Source organism: Alnus glutinosa, chromosome 13 (assembly GCF_958979055.1).
Source record: "Alnus glutinosa chromosome 13, dhAlnGlut1.1, whole genome shotgun sequence".
NCBI lineage: Eukaryota > Viridiplantae > Streptophyta > Magnoliopsida > Fagales > Betulaceae > Alnus > Alnus glutinosa.
This window is the reverse complement of record NC_084898.1, coordinates 3,467,690-3,484,748: the sequence shown is the minus strand read 5'-3', so window position 1 is coordinate 3,484,748 and position 17,059 is coordinate 3,467,690. Positions and strand designations below refer to the sequence as shown.

Sequence of the window (17,059 nt, the reverse complement as noted above, 5' to 3'; positions counted from 1 at the left end):
GTGTGTGCCGGTGGAAAATATGTATCGTCTCAAAATTAAAAAATTATGTTCACATAATTTTGAGTATAACTCGTAATGTCTTTGAACCAATTAATTGGTAATTAGCTGAATCTTTTATGCTATACTAATTATCAGAGTATATCATAACGGAAAACGGAATTAAATAATTTGATATTTCTAACAATAAATCTTTAAACATAATTATGTATCATCAATTATAGACTCAGAACTTCCAAACAAACATTTCTATAAAGTTTTTTCTGATAAGTAAAGTTAAACAACTATGTCTATTAAATTTAACAATGCGAGTCATTCGCTTGGCATCTCTATTTCAGCGAATTTCTCACTCTACGACCTGATTACCTGTTAATCTGCAAGATACCAAGGTGTCCGACCAGTTGAAGAAAGTAATTGCGTAAGTTCACGACTTAGTAAGTAAATTATTTTGAAACTTATTTATTTAATTACCCTTAAGTTCCGTGTCATTTCCTAACCCCTAAATATTAAATGTGAGTTTTCACAACAACAACCAAAAAAAAAAAAAAAAAATTTGTTATGTGTTTCTTCCGTTATTATACCATTGAAAATATGCTTTATTTTTAAGAAGTGATGTGGCATAATCCCGGTAGCAATCACTGATATTTTAATGCAAATAAATCATAATATTAAACCATTATTGGTAACGTTGGTTTTGTCCCTCGAAACTTGTAGTACAATATTGATGCCCCGAATATTGTCGCACATCGTCATATACTAGCAGTCCGACCAAGTTCAACATCGGGTGGTCCACGCTATTACCAAAGTTGTCCTAGTGACTACCAATCAAACATGATTGCATCAGTCACATACAATCATTGGATTCAAAGCCAAACGTAAACATAAATATCCATGACCATAGGGTCAAACCCATATAATAGTAAGCTCATAGCCGTTATACCGCATGTACCGGTTTACCATATCATACGATACAAATCTTGTTCATTTACTTTAAGAAAATCATATATAAGCATTTATCCATTTGAAGCAGTCTAAACATGTTACAAAACTAGTAAGCTTATAACATATTATTTTGAAAAGTAAAGTATGCTTAGTCCTCTGACATATCTCGCATTAAAGTAAAATCAATCCGTAGCATTTACTTACATCAACCATTCATCCACAATCTCGGAATCTTGAACTCTCGTTACTGTGAAACATACTATAATATTATACACAATACATCTAGAGTTCTAACATATGCATGAAACAAAACTCTAATAATGCACTAGGTACGTGAATCTATCATTATACCCCTAATAATCAATTTCTTGTCCCTATCCAACATTCGGCTTCAAGGTCGAGCGTTTGACCAACAAGGGTCAAAAGTTCGGTCAAATTCAATGGAATGTTGGATGAAATTTAGAATGCATAAATGACTCAAAACTTCTACTCATATTACATTCTAACTTAACCAGCGCTGGCAATAAATGTATAAAAACATATTAAACCATAGCAACGTGATAAAATATGAAAAACATGAACAAGTTCACAACTTTGGAAAATCTAATCACCCCATATGATAAATCATAAACTTAATATGACATGCTAAGGCATCACAAAATGCTTGATAAATAACAGAGTCAGTATATTAATATGGGATAATTGTACTATTGGTCCCTATGGTTAACCTAAATTACAAATCATTCCATTTGATATCAACATGAATTCAGAGATCTTTGTGGTTGGCTTAATTTACAAATCAATCCCTGGAATTTGACTCCAAGGATCGATTTGTAAATTAAGACAACCACAAGGATCTTTGAATTCATGTTGATACAAGAGGGAGTGACTTGTAATTTAGGCCAACCACAGGAACCAATGGTGCAATTATCCCTATTAATATTGTGAAAAATGGATTTGAGGTTCAAGGGTTAGCTTATGGAGGATGGAACTACACCAAATGCCAATTTTTCTCTCTCTCTCTCTCTCTCTCACTAGGCATAGGGTTTGTTAGAGTGCAAGAATGAAGGATGAGGGTTGTAGTGTACTATTTACAATTGTGGGGAATGAATAAGATTGACTGAGGTGGATAAAGTGCTTTTTAAGCATGATTGAACGTTCGATACTTCACACGTTCAAAAAAATAATAGTTCTAATGTTCGGGGAAAACAACAGTTCGATCATTGTAGTAGGATATCAAACGTTTGGCTAGAGCAACCACCAAACGTTGGTGGAAAAGAACTACTCGATCGTTCTAATAGGATATCAAACGTTCAACTAGGGCAACCATCGAGCATTCCAGTGGGAATATTGAACGTTCGACTAGTGTATAAAAGTTTCAATTATTTGGATTTGAGAAAATTGGTTTATATGACACTCATTGAATATCTTTTTTAATGCCAAGTTAAATCATGAGTATTGGTTTTATAAAACGTGATTTAAACGTATTTGTGCTTTTGGTATTACAAGATAGCTCCGCTTTTTAGACCAAACCGCGCTTGAAGGGAGTAAGGATATTGTATAAGAGCACAAGCAATAGTTTTTGTCAAGTGCCAAAAGGTCCTTCATACCTAGTTGAAGCTTCCCTTATATACGTATGGATGAAAATAAGGATGCGGATGTGATTATTAGCAATATTCGCATCCGTATCCGCATAATGTGGTTATCACTTTTAGGTACCTACATCTGCGCATTTATTGCGAGTATTATCCGCTATTCGCATATGTGATAATGGTCATTTTGGATTACTATCCAAATCTATATGCAAGCTTAAATAATGCGTTTATTACGATATACAAACTCAAATAATAAAATTTCACTTGTTACACCATTCATGATTATCAGCCATAGAGAGTCATTGTTTTATAGAGTAATCGGAGGTAGATTATTAAAAAAAAAAAAAAAAAAAAAAACAAAGTAAATGTAGTGAGGTTTGCCTTTGATATAATTATGAAAAAAAACCTAATATAACATAAAGATTTTAAATTTACCAAATCCAAAACGATGTCGTTTTAATGAATTTAATTTAATTACATTATTTATATATATATATATATATATTGAGATTTAATATTATATGATTTCTTATTGGTAACTTATCCGTTGCTTCGCATGGCACTGCAGAACTGGTTCATTAGACCCGTTTTTGGAATTTGTTTATTTTATTCAGCCGTTCTCTCTCTTGGGATCATATGAGCCTCATTGGCTGACCTTTTGATTTGATAGTAAAACAAACCTAATATAACCTAAAGATCTTAAACTTACCGAATCCAAAACAATGTCGTTTTAGAGAATTTAATATATATATATATATATATATATATATATTGCAGATGCTGCTATTAACTGTATTTGCAAATTCTTAAACCGTATCCGCATATGTGGATAGCCTCCTGAATAATAGAATTTGGGCTTAAAATTATAAGGATTTCACAATTCCCTAAAACTTGGGATCTCGTGTGGTAATTTGAGATTTCATATTATATGATTTCTTATTGGTAGAGCTTATCCCCTGCTTCGCATGGCACTGTAGAACTAGTTCATTAAACTCGTTCTTAGGATTTGTTTATTTTATTCGACCTTTCTGTCTTCTGGGTGATATAAGCCTCATGAGATGACCCTTTAATATGATAGTGAAAAAAAGCTAACATAACCTAAAGATCTTAAACTTACCGAATCCAAAACGATGTCTTTTTAATGAATTTAATTATATATATATATATATATGGATGCTGATATTAACCGTATTCGCAAATTCTTAAATCGCATCTGCATATGTGGATAGCCTCCTGAATAATAGAATTTATGCTTAAAATTATAAGGATTTCACAATACCCTAAAACTTGGGATCTCATGTAGTAATCTGAAATTTTTTGTAATACCCTTGGTATTTTCCAGGTAACTTTCCCAAAGAATGAACAAAATTGTAATGAAGAAAAAGAAAGAATGGAAAAGGAAACTGTGTATTATTGCAAAGAAATGTAGGTTGATTCAAGCCCAACCTAAGCTCCAAGAGAAAGAAAACAAAATGATCCAAGACTTCAATGCATGAATCCAGAATCTAACTCCGCTTATAAGCCTCTACACTTTAAAACTAAAAACTAACTGTTAACTACACTCTACCAGAATTACAATACACGTGTACGCCTTCCATACACACTCGTGAACTAACTCATAACAGTCCATGTGTACACAACCGCTCGGCTAACTTCTTTTAGTTCCACTCAACTGCCTATTTCCCAGTGAGCACTACATTTGTTATGATAGAGCTTATCCCCTGCTTCGCATGCCATTGTAAAACTGGTTCATTGGACCCGTTTTTGGGATTTGTTTATTTTATTCGACATCTCTGTCTTCTGGGTGATACGAGCCTCATGGGATGACACTTTGATATGATAGTGAAAAAAAGCTAATATAACCTAAAGATTTTAAATTTACCGAATCCAAAACGATGTCAATTTAGTGAATTTAATTTAATTATATTAAATATATATTGCGGATGCTGCTATAAACCGTATTTGCAAATTCTTAAATCGCATCCGCATATGTGTATAGCATCCCGAATAATAGAATTTGAGCTTAAAATTATAAGGATTTCACAATTCCCTAAAACTTATGATCTCGTGTGGTAATTTGAGATTTGATATTATATGATTTCTTATTACTAGAGCTTATCCCTACTTCGCTTGGCACTATAGAACTGGTTCATTAAACCTGTTCTTAGGATTTGTTTATTTTATTCGACCTTTTTGTCTTCTAAGTGATACGAGCCTCATGGGATGACCCTTTGATATGATAGTGAAAAAAAGCTAATATAACCGAAAGATCTTAAACTTACCGAGTCCAAAACGATGTCGTTTTAGTGAATTTAATTTAATTATATTAAATAATATTAAATATATTTATTGCGGATGCTGTTATTAACCGTATTCGCAAATTCTTAAACCGTATCTGCATATGTGGATAGCCTCCCTAATAGTAGAATTTGGGCTTAAAATTATAGGGATTTCACAATTCCCTAAAACTTTGGATCTCGTATGGTAAACTGAGATTTGATATTATTTGATTTCTTATTGGCAGAGCTTATCCCATGCTTTGCATGGCACTGTAAAACTGGTTCATTAGACTCGTTCTTGGGATTTGTTTATTTTATTCGACCTTTTCTGCCTTCTAGGTGATACGAGCCTCATAGGATGACCTTTTGATATGATAGTGAAAAAAACTAATATAACCTAAAGATTTTAAACTTACCGAATCCAAAATGATGTCGTTTTAATGAATACTGCTATTAACCGTATTTGCAGATTCTTAAACTGCATCCGCATACGTGGATAGCCTCCCGAATAATAGAATTTGGGCTTAAAATTATAGGGATTTCACAATTTCCTAAAACTTGGAATCTCGTGTGGCAATTTGAGATTTGATATTATACAATTTCTTATTGGTAGAGCTTATCCCCTGCTTTGCATGGCACTGTAGAACTGGTTCATTAGACCCGTTCTTGGGATTTGTTTATTTTATTTGACCTTTTTGTCTTCTGGGTGATACGATTCTCATGGGATGACCATTTGATATGATAGTGAAAAAAAACTAACATAACCTAATGATCTTAAACTTACCGAATCCAAAACGTTGTCGTTTTAATGAATTTAATTTAATTATATGAAATAATATGATATATATATATATATATATACACACTATTGCGGATGCTGATATATATATATATATATACTATTGCGGATGCTGCTATTAACTGTATTTACAAATTCTTAAATTGCATCCGCATATGTGGATAGCCTCTCGAATAATAAAATTTGGGCTTAAAATTATAAGGATTTCACAATTCCCTAAAACTTGGGATCTCGTGTGGTAATTTGAGATTTGATATTATTTGATTTTTTATTGGTAGAGCTTATCCCCTGCTTCGCAAGACATTATAGAACTAGTTCATTAGACCTGTTCTTAGTATTTGTTTATTTTCTTCGACCTTTCTGTCTTCTAGGTGATACGAGCTTCATGGGATGACCCTTTGATATGATAGTGGAAAAAAGCTAATATAACCTAAAGATCTTAAACTTACCGAGTCCAAGACGACGTCGTTTTAGTGAATTTAATTTAATTATATTAAATTTGCAAATTCTTAAACCGCATCTGCATATGTGGATAGACTTCCGAATAATAGAATTTGGGCTTAAAATTATCAGGATTTCACAATTCCCTAAAAGTTGGGATCTCGTGTGGTGATCTGAGATGTGATATTATATGATTTCTTATTAGTAGAGCTTATCCCATGCTTTGCATGGTACTCTAAAACTGGTTCATTAGACCCATTCTTGGGATTTGTTTATTTCATTCGACATTTATGTCTTCTGGGTGATACAAGCCTCATGGGATGATCCTTTGATATGATAGTGAAAAAAAAGCTAATATAACCTAAAGATTTTAAACTTACCGAATCCAAAACGATATCGTTTTAGTGAATTTAATTTAATTATATTAAATAATATATATACTATTGCGGAAGCTGCTATTTAACCGTATTTGCAAATTCATAAATCCGATCCGCATATGGGGATAGCCTCCCGAATAATAGAGTTTGGGCTTAAAATTATAAGAATTTCACAATTCCCTAAAACTCATGTGGTAATTTGAGATTTGATATTATATGATTTTTTATTGGTAGAGCTTATCCCCTGCTTCGCATGGCACTGTAGAACTGGTTCATTAGACCTCTTTTTAGTATTTGTTTATTTTCTTCGACCTTTCTGTCTTCAAGGTAATATGAGCCTCGTGGGATGATCCTTTGATATGATAGTGAAAAAAAGCTAATATAACCTAAAGATCTTAAACTTGCCGAGTCCAAAATGATGTCATTTTAGTAAATTTAATTTAATTATATTAAATAATTATATATATATATATATGTATTCGCAAATTCTTAAACCGCATCTGCATGTGTGGATAACCTCCCGAATAATAGAATTTGGGCTTAAAATTATAGGGATGTCACAATTCCCTAAAATTTGGGATCTCGTGTGGTAATCTGAGATTTGATATTATATGATTTCTTATTGGTAGAGCTTATCCCCTTCTTCGCATGGCACTGTAAAACTGGTTCATTAGACCCGTTATTGGGATTTGTTTATTTTATTCGACATTTCTGTCTTCTGGGTGATACGAGCCTCATGGCATGATCCTTTGATATGATAGTGAAAAAAAAGCTAATATAATCTAAAGATTTTAAACTTACTGAATCCAAAACGATGTCGTTTTAGTGAATTTAATTTAATTATATTAAATATATATATACGCACTATTGTCGATGCTGCTATTAACCGTATTTGCAAATTCTTAAATCGCATCCGCATATGTGGATAGCCTCCCGAATAATAGAATTTGAGCTTAAAATTATAAAGATTTCAGAATTCCCTAAAACTTTGGATCTCATGTGTTAATTTGAGATTTGATATTATATGATTTCTTATTGGTGGAGTTTATCCCCTGCTTCGCATGGTACTGTAGAACTGGTTCATTGGACCTGTTATTAGGATTTGTTTATTTTATTTGACCTTTTTGTCTTCTAGGTGATACGAGCTTCATGGGATGACCCTTTAATATAATAGTGAAAAAAAGCTAATATAATCTAAAGATCTTAAACTTACTGAGTCAAAAACGTTGTCGTTTTAGTGAATTTAATTTAATTATATTAAATAATATTATATTATATATATATATATATATATATATATATATATATATATATATATATATATATATATATATATATATATATATATATATATATATATATATATATATATATATTGCGGATGCTACTATTAATCGTATTCGCAAATTCTTAAACCGCATCTGCATGTATGGATAGTCTCCCGAATAATAGAATTTGGACTTAAAATTATAGGGATTTCACAATTCCCTAAAACTCGGGATCTCGTGTGGTAATCTGAGATTTGATATTATATGATTTCTTATTGGTAGAGCTTATCCCCTTCTTCGCATGGCACTGTAAAACTAGTTCATTAGACCCGTTCTTGGGATTTGTTTATTTTATTCGACATTTCTGTCTTCTGGGTGATATGAGCCTCATAAGATGACCATTTGATATGATAGTGAAAAAAAGCTAAAATAACCTAAAGATTTTAAACTTACTGAATCCCAAAATGATGTCGTTTTATTGAATTTAATATATATATAAATTGCAAATGCTGCTATTAACCGTAGTTGTAAATTCTTAAATTGCATCTGCATATGTGGATAGCCTCCCGAATAATAGAATTTGGGCTTAAAATTATAGGGATTTCACAATTCCCTAAAACTTGAGATCTCGTGTAGTAATCTGAGATTTGATATTATATGATTTCTTATTGGTAGAGCTTATCCCCTGCTTCGCATAGCACTGTAAAACTGGTTCATTAGACCCGTTCTTGGGATTTGTTTATTTTATTCGACATTTCTGTCTTCTGGGTGATACGAGCCTCATGGGATGACCCTTTGTGTTGACCCAATTCCCAACAAATGATTTAGAATACAGTAAATCTGGATGCATTTGAAACTTCCTGATCTAATTTGAGAATAAGATTAAATGAACTCCATTTATTATCATTTGGTTTTATATACTCGAAATATAATTAAGGTGAAGTTTGTGTATCACTACCCCAAGATTCAACTTAATTCTCTGTCTAAATTTTTCTCACTCCCTTTACGTCTCAATTGTAGAGCACCTAGAGCATATATAGTGATGTGAAAGTTGCAATTTATTTATTTTTTCTAAGCAAATTAAGAATGGGTAAACAGAATCAAAACATCGAAAAATGAGTGGATTCCCCACCAATAAACCCAAAACGAATATTACAGTGCAAGAAATACAACAAAAAAGTAGGCCAAGGGCCAAAAATTACTCGGGCCTCTCTGAAAGGGCCGCTAAAAGCAATTACTAAAGAAAATGCAAAAGACAACGAAAGGGGCACGAACCTCTAAAGGTCTTTCAACCCTTCCCGAGCCCCCACAAGCAAGCAACTGACTAGACACCCAAATGGATGCTGACGAATGAAAGTTACTAATGGTTTCCGAAAAAGATCTGACGCATAAAAAAACCGATCTCCAATAGAAAAGGTCTCCGAACCAAGATCACACATTCACACCCTCAAAGACACCATGAGACTATAACCCAAGTAACCAACAAAACAAAAGCAGGAAATAATAATAATAATAATAATAATAATAATAATAATGATAATAAAGCAAAATATAGAAACAATAAAGGGACAACAAGAAGAAATTAAAACAAACCACAAAACAGAAGCGAAACTCCAAAACCTTTAAGAGAGGTTTCACAGCTTCTCTAACTTCCCTTTCGGATGTCCTTCCCCACCGTGTCATGTGATGTAGAAAAAAGAGGTTTGTTAAATGAGAGAAGCATTAAGCTTCATACTTGGTAAGCTCATAGTGGTAGTAATATTAACCCTTCCCTTTCCCTGTATTTGCTCAGAAAATATAGATATATGTAACAAGTTCAAAAACTTTTGAGATAATCAATCTAGTAAATGACAACTTCTAATTCTCTGCTTGTCCGTTTAGTTTAGCGCGGTTTAAAAAATTATCAATTTCAAAACATAATTAACGAAAATATGATTTTTTAAAAAATACATTCAAACGTTTGATAAAATCAATTTGACTTTTAAAATTGCAAGACATCTCTTGCTTGGTGTTCGAAAACGTTATTTTTTATTTTTATTTTTTTCAAACGCACTATAAAAATTTCAAAGAAAGTGCTTTTCGAGATTTTGTTTAAAAATGCATGTTTGGTGTACAAAATCATGGGGCCAAAAACAATCTAAGCAAACGTTGGCTTGGGCTTGGGTCGAAAGCAACATGCAAACAACAAATGACTCCATGAGATAATAGAAATCAAATTATGAAGCAAAATGAAACTAAAACTGCAGTGACAAAAAGATGGTTCTTTTCTCCTTTTCTCATTCTTGTTCTCTGACATCATAAATAGTAGTACTACCCCCGAAAGGAGCATGCGATGACCAAAAAAAACCCAAAAACGGCCACCCCAATTGCCCCCACAAAGTGTATATGTTTACCACCATAACAAAGCTGGAAGGAAATATATACACCTCTGAAGCAACCAGAACCTGTGAAGCCGTTAATTTTACTGCTCACTGTCGTTGGACCTGCGATATGGCATGAATCTGTGGTCCTTAGCAGCATTCTTCCTTCTTCTTTTCTCAATAAAGGCATCAAGCTTGCCAGATTTCTGAGCAAATTTTTGAGAAAAAACAAAATTTATTAGTGAACTAAAAGCAGTAATAGTTGTCACACAATATATTTTTGGTATCACAACAAAAGTTGAATATATGCCTTGAGATCTCCAAGAGAACTAACAGACAAACAAACAACCATACCTTGAGATCTTCATATTTCTCAATAAGCCTTTGCTTCCGGACGGCACCTGCGAATAAAAGAACCGAGTCAATGGTGAGCTTGTCCATTCGGTTATTTCCACACAATCAGCACTGCATCTTAGAAGTGCTAAAATATGAAAACAACGACAATACAAATGAATGTGAACGGCAATGCACGATCACATGCTTATGCATTCTCAATGAACTATTTTGCTTGGTAATAAAGAACACGAGTTCAGATTACCCAGCGTCAGAACTTTGATTCAGAAGCTTGATTTACCAACACAAGGCAATGGCTACAAAAGTAGCACTAAGCTCCATGTAATCCAAGGCCAAAGTGCTTGTCGGTATTTTAATTCTGGATTTCCCCAGGTATTTGGGTCCTCTTATAACAAAGCTAAGACCAAGAGATTATCACTTTAAAAAGTTTATAGATAATTTGCTTTTCTTCTGTATGGGACATACTCTCCAAAAGTACAGACAAATGGTGCCACAAAGAGAGAGAGAGAGATGGAGGATAACATTACTTTTAGAGAGATAAAATGGCTGTTTCCCTTTCTTGGTTGCTTCTCTCTCTTTCTTCTTGTGCTCAGCCAGAATTGCTGCCTCAGTATGCTGACTTGACTCAGATTTTAACTGCTTGTCCTGAAAAGGTGACCCACAGGAAGAAAATTAATAGGGATAAATATATTTTAGCCCCCCAAACTACCACCCTTTCTCCGGATGGCCCCCCAAACTACCACTTTCTGATTTTTTAGCCCCATCCGTCCATTTATGCCGCCAATTCTAAACAAAAATCCGAAAATACCCCTCCTACACTTTGAAATTCCCACGGTTAAGGGATGGATATTTTCTGGTTTTTGGCCAATTTCTGTTAGAATTGACGGCATAAATAGACGGATGGGGCTAAAAAATCAGAAAGTGGTAGTTTGGGGGGCCAGAATCCAAGCATTGGTAGTTTGGGGGGCCATCCGGAGAAAGGGTGGTAGTTTGGGAGGCTAAAATATATTTAACCCAAATTAATATTTAAAAACGCACTAGAACTTCCAGAGAAAAAAAAAATGTAGAGGAATTTACGACATTGTAAGATAAATGAACAGAATCAATATTACATTTCTTTCCGAAAGGGCCAGCACTTACAATCCAAGATAAGCGGTTCTTTAAATCACCAATGACTTCAGGATCATTCGATTTCCGTAATTGCTTCCGTAGTTTCTGTTATATCCAAAATAGAGTTTACAGAAGAGAAACTAACACAGAAGGAGAATAAATTGGAAAAAAATTATATAGTTCATAAATTTCAAAGCTTACCTCTTTTTCAGCAGGAAGATTACCTCTCTTTCAGCAGGTGACCAACAGTAAGAAAATTAATAAGTAAATGCACTAATATTTCTGGGAGACAAAAATTTAGAGGGATATATAATATGGTGAGATAAAAGAACAGGCCAATGACCTTTAGGTCAAATGGCACTCCACCACCCAAAAGAATGGGGTAGTGGGTGGATTCAAGTCCTTTCGAGCACATTTCTTTCCAAAAGGGCAGACCCTTACCATCCAAGATATGCTGCTTTTAAATCTATTGACGGCATCTGGATCCTTGGATTTGTCTAATTTCTTCTGTTCTTCCTGTTATATCCACAATAAAGTTCACAAAAGAGAAATTGACAAACAAGTACAATAAATTCAACACAGATTTCACATACTTCATAAATTTAATAGATTACCGCAATTATCGCAGGATCATATTTCTGAAATAGAAAATTATATTTGCTCCTAAACCTGTAAGATCCAATAGACATTATTCATATGACAAAATTGCTTATAAAGAAATGATGGGAATATGTACGATTGTACTTGGTCAGAAAATCCAGTGCTGGAAGAAAACAACCAACATGTAAATGATCTACAATATTTATAGTTGGCAATCACTGGAAACCTCAGAACAGATAATTTAATTACAGCCCCAAGAATGGATTGGTTGGAAAAGGAAAAAAAAGAAAGATGAGAAGATAGGAACAGACACTGCAGACCTAAATGCACATATATACATACATAGACACATATATTTCTCAATAGAAACTAGATTAGAAGAACTCACTTGGTCCTACACTTCGAAAAGCATAAAATATAATATTTGTGAGAATGTGAATCAAGATTCAAACCAGAGAAGATATACCATTATTTTATTATTCGAACAAGTCACAACCTAAATATCAAGGTTTAGACTTTCCTGCAAACTTGCTCTCACTAACTCCTTCAGACTCAAGGGCTACCTGATTATCATATTAGCAAAGCACAAGGTAAAGTGGCTTTAAGATAGTTTTACAAACTTTGAGCAGGCCCACAAAAAAGAAGGAAGGGGAAGAAGAAGATAGTGATCCAAAATATGGTGAATTGAGTTAAATGCCAAGAAAACAACCAAAATCTATTATGGCTGAGTGCTCTTTTCCTAATCCTCCTATTGATTGGGAAAGTGTAGCGGAATGGAGTGTTGCTGTTTTGCATGGAAAAGGATTGAAATCCAGCCTAATCCAGTCTTGGCAAGCTTTGTTTTGGGGCATGTGTGGATCAAATGTGGAAGCAGAGGAATGCATTGTTGCATGGAAGAATTCCTAAGTCTGAAGAGGCCATCATTATGCAGATTAAATGGGAAGTGAAGTCTAGGATCCTTGCTAAGGGTTATTTTAAGAGAATAGATAAGCATATAGACCTTGTATATAGGTGGAGTCTACATAAGTTGTTGTAAGTTGGTTTTTTGCTTGCTGATTTGTCAGCTGTGCTTCAGGGGTTGTAAGTGTGTCCCTTTTGTAAGGATTTGTTCCAGTCTTCACTGGCGTGTTGTCTTGTAATGTTGAGTTTTGCTTAATAAAGCTTTAATTCATCCCAAAAAAAAAAAAACCAAAATCATTTTTTTTTTTTTTTTTTTGGGCAAGTAGAAAACAACCAAAATCATATGCTTAACAAAAACCAAAAAAGACGCACACAGAGGGAGAGAGAAGCGGACTCACTGCTTCGCATCAAATGTACCACATAAAGATTCAAAACGGGGGTCACGTACGACCTGAAAAAAAAAAATTGTCAATGTCATCTGTCATTCATCAATATAAAAGAACTTGAACAGAAAGAACTGCTACGTTTTTTAATGAGTAACATAAACAAGCACCTAGTGAGTTTAGAACACACAAACTCACCCTCCACCTTTTTCTTAAACATTTGACCTAGAGCTCATTGGCAATTACTAACTAAGGAATATAGAAATAACTACCAAGATTACAAAATAAGGAGTTATCGGTTGAACGATGTTTTAATGAAACAAGATGTAATTACTATCTCATATTCCAAGGATACAAAATCTGACCAGTTTCATCATAGCAACAGGGATTAGAAGATTCTTTAAAAAGAAAACTGTGTAAAATAGGTATCACTGTGAACAGACTAAACCATTTGATCATTAAACTGCAAGGCATAAAAATCCAAGAGCACCGCAGCCCATTGGCTGTTACTTGTTGTTTAAGAGTATAAAAATATGAATAAACATAGAGAAGTAGCAGAACTTCATGCCCTGTCGCTGCTAGCTGAATTCTATATCGTCGACACATTTATTCCCAAAGGAGAACAATAATTCCCAAAAGAAATTGATTCCTTTCTATTAAAATTCCATATACCTAAATTTGTTTCTTTGAACAATACTCTCTTTCATAACACAGATCTGAAGCCCTGTTCGTTCCTCAGATTTCACAGGTGAAACTTATGAAACCTCAAATTCAAGCAGCAGGCCACAGTTGTTTACTATAAATTCATAAACTTCTCCACCATTACTCTCCCATAAACCCCTGGCAACCAAACATATCATAAACCACTAAAGGAAAAAGATACTCAATTCACAAAACCCATAAATTACACGGCAAAACAAATCTCATTCATTCAGTTTCAACCCCAAAACAAATACACAAAGACCGAACACTACCCCAACAATATCCTCTGCAAAACAACCAACAACAGAGTATTTCATGAAAAAACTGCAATAGCTCAATCAAACTCACCCTCTTAGGAGCTTGAATCACCTCTCTGAGCCTACCCACTGGCTTCTTGCTACTCACCTCCATTGGCCTTCACACAATTCTACAAAATTAGCCCCTTCCAACACACTATCCAAAACTACTAAGCCAACAAAACCAAACCCACAAGCCAATAATCACCTATTCTTGTTCAACCGCCCAGATTTCTTTTCTTGATTCGGCTTTTTATACACTGAATGCGACCCGTCTGAACGCGCTTTTAGCAATTCTTCGAATGTCACATCCGCGAGCTCGCGCTCTATCTCCTCCTCCTCCTCCTCCTATTCAAAAATCAATCAAAATTTCAAATTTTAACCGTTATATTATAAACGGAAAAAAATTTTCAAAAATTTCCAATAACTGAACCTAAACAGTTTAAATTGGAAAAACAAAAAACCAGGATACCCACAATTTCAGAAGAGGAAGATTCGTGTTCATCATCAATGTCCTCAAACTGGGTTCTGCTTGTACTGGCAATTGGGTTGTCTTGTTTCTTCATTTTTTAACCTCTGAATCAAATTTGTTCGTTTTGCCCGAAACTTGAAATTGCTGTGCAATGAAAAATCAGATTGAGGAATGCATAAGTTTGCTATTTTCTTTATATATATATATATATATATATATATATATATAGTTTTGAGGGTTGTGAGTGAAAGACAAACCTAAAGTGAGCTGTGAGCTCTCTGTGGTATTGCTGGAGTGAAAGGGAGGGGAAAAAAAATTGAAAAACCCCATAGGTGACTAACATTGAGGGTATCGCTCGTTGAAGGCAACTTATAACCGGGGACCCCGGATATACAGGGTAAAAACCGGATATCCGGACCGGGTTGCTCAAATACTAAACTAAATGAAAAACTGAAAAAGACCGAAAATTTTGCACAGGTATCAAACCAGAAACTTATAGCTGAATTCAACAAAAAATAGCAAAGATTTATGAACTCTCATTTCGAGATACGCCAAACATTCAAGATACTATTGAGTTTGAACAAGAAACATACGGGACCAAATAGATATATCAAGAACAAACAGCAAAAATACTGCAAATGACCAATTAACTGTCTACGAAATGAAGTTTCTCAATCACTTCTTTCATCTACTTTCTGCTACTTTCTGCATCGAACCCAACATATACTCATAAGAATCATGTATTCAAAAACCTCTAAACCATTAACAAGAAACATAAGAAGAAAAATAAAAGTTTCACTTAACGAAGTATTGCAACAGCAATCAAAGGAACAACTGAACTATATACAAGCAAAACAAACAAACAAAAACCTCAATATTAACAAAACAAAGTACCCGGCAACCAAACAGAGTCCAACATCAAAAATTCAAAAACCGGAAACAATAGCCGAACCTTGGTGAAATCTAACTTTATATTTTCCCGCTCAAATCTCAGCTCTGCGAGCTCCAAAACAAAGCCAAAACCTCCTCAGCCCCAATCGAAACCCTAAGTCCCATCATCCCCCAGCAGAACCGAAGAAGAAGGCGTGAAGAAGGCAGGCGTGTCATGGGTATATTCGTAGTGGGCCTAGTGTTATGGGTATAATAGTATTGGGCTTTGCCTTAATATTGTAATGGGCCTTTGGCCTTAATAGTTTAGTAAGCCTCTAAGTGGGTCTATATAAATAAAACCAGTAAATTATTTTAGGTATTGAAGTTGTAATCCAATCTTAGACTCTTAAACCAAAATAGAGAAAGAACACCTCGAAATGCTCATGGAGATAGGCACCCTCGAAGTTGTCATATTTGTATTTTTTTGAGTTTAATTCTAGTTTTTCTTCCTCAATTCTTCATCAATTTTATTTTTATTTCATTTATGTTTACAAATTCCATGCATAAACCCTAGAAATCAGTAACAAGATAAAATACTTGTTACAAGGCATGACGTGAAGAATGGTGTGAACTCTGAAGCAGCAGCGCAAATTGCAAAAGTGAAAGAAGAAATAAAGAAAGGTAGAGAAATTAGGGCAAGAGTGTGAAAAGGGCGAAAATGTCCTTTTGGGGTTACCCATGTAACATTAGGGTAAAAAGGTAGGGGTAATTTTTTTTTTTTTTTAATAAATTAATAGACCTGAAGCCAGTTACCTGGTAATAACCGGGGTTTTTGAAAACCAATACCCAACTCCGGCTCCGGGCACCCGGTTATAAATAACCGGGTACCAATCTAATTTTTCGAAGCTGATTTTTCAGCCGGTTATAATTGTCCAAATGTACACCCCTACTCACACCCAATGTTTCTTGATATACACCAAGATAATGATTTATACTTGATGTTTGCATAATTTGGTATAACAGTCATGTTTCACGTTGCAAGTTCGAGTTATGGAGGGAGAGATCTATGGGATTGAGTGGTTACTGTGGATGTCGAATTCGAAAGCGTACTGATATGTTACGATCTTAAATCTCATATAATTTAAGTGCAATCTTAACCATGTGTATATAAACTCTTTGACATTTTTGATTGCAAACTGATTTTAATAATTACCTTAAGTTTATACCATATATGCTCTAATTTAGTTAACTACATATAAGTTGATCAATAGTTGTTTAGTGCTATTTGAATGGTACAATCCATTATCCAAAGAT

The 17,059-nt window shown here is 34.0% G+C and overlaps 1 protein-coding gene across 1 annotated transcript; it reads right to left on the bottom strand.

Moving 5' to 3' along the window:
• Positions 1–9,939: 9,939 nt before the first annotated feature.
• LOC133854912 (uncharacterized) lies at positions 9,940–15,986 on the bottom strand. Its single transcript, XM_062291178.1, has 12 exons — positions 15,828–15,986; positions 14,880–15,019; positions 14,612–14,751; positions 14,456–14,522; positions 13,421–13,473; positions 12,137–12,191; positions 11,964–12,038; positions 11,724–11,750; positions 11,553–11,627; positions 10,940–11,057; positions 10,413–10,459; positions 9,940–10,264 (listed from the first exon to the last, which is right to left on the bottom strand). The coding sequence occupies exons 2-12, from the start codon at positions 14,967–14,969 to the stop codon at positions 10,160–10,162; spliced, it is 852 nt and encodes a 283-aa protein (XP_062147162.1). The 5' UTR covers positions 14,970–15,019; positions 15,828–15,986; the 3' UTR covers positions 9,940–10,159.
• Positions 15,987–17,059: the final 1,073 nt, after the last annotated feature.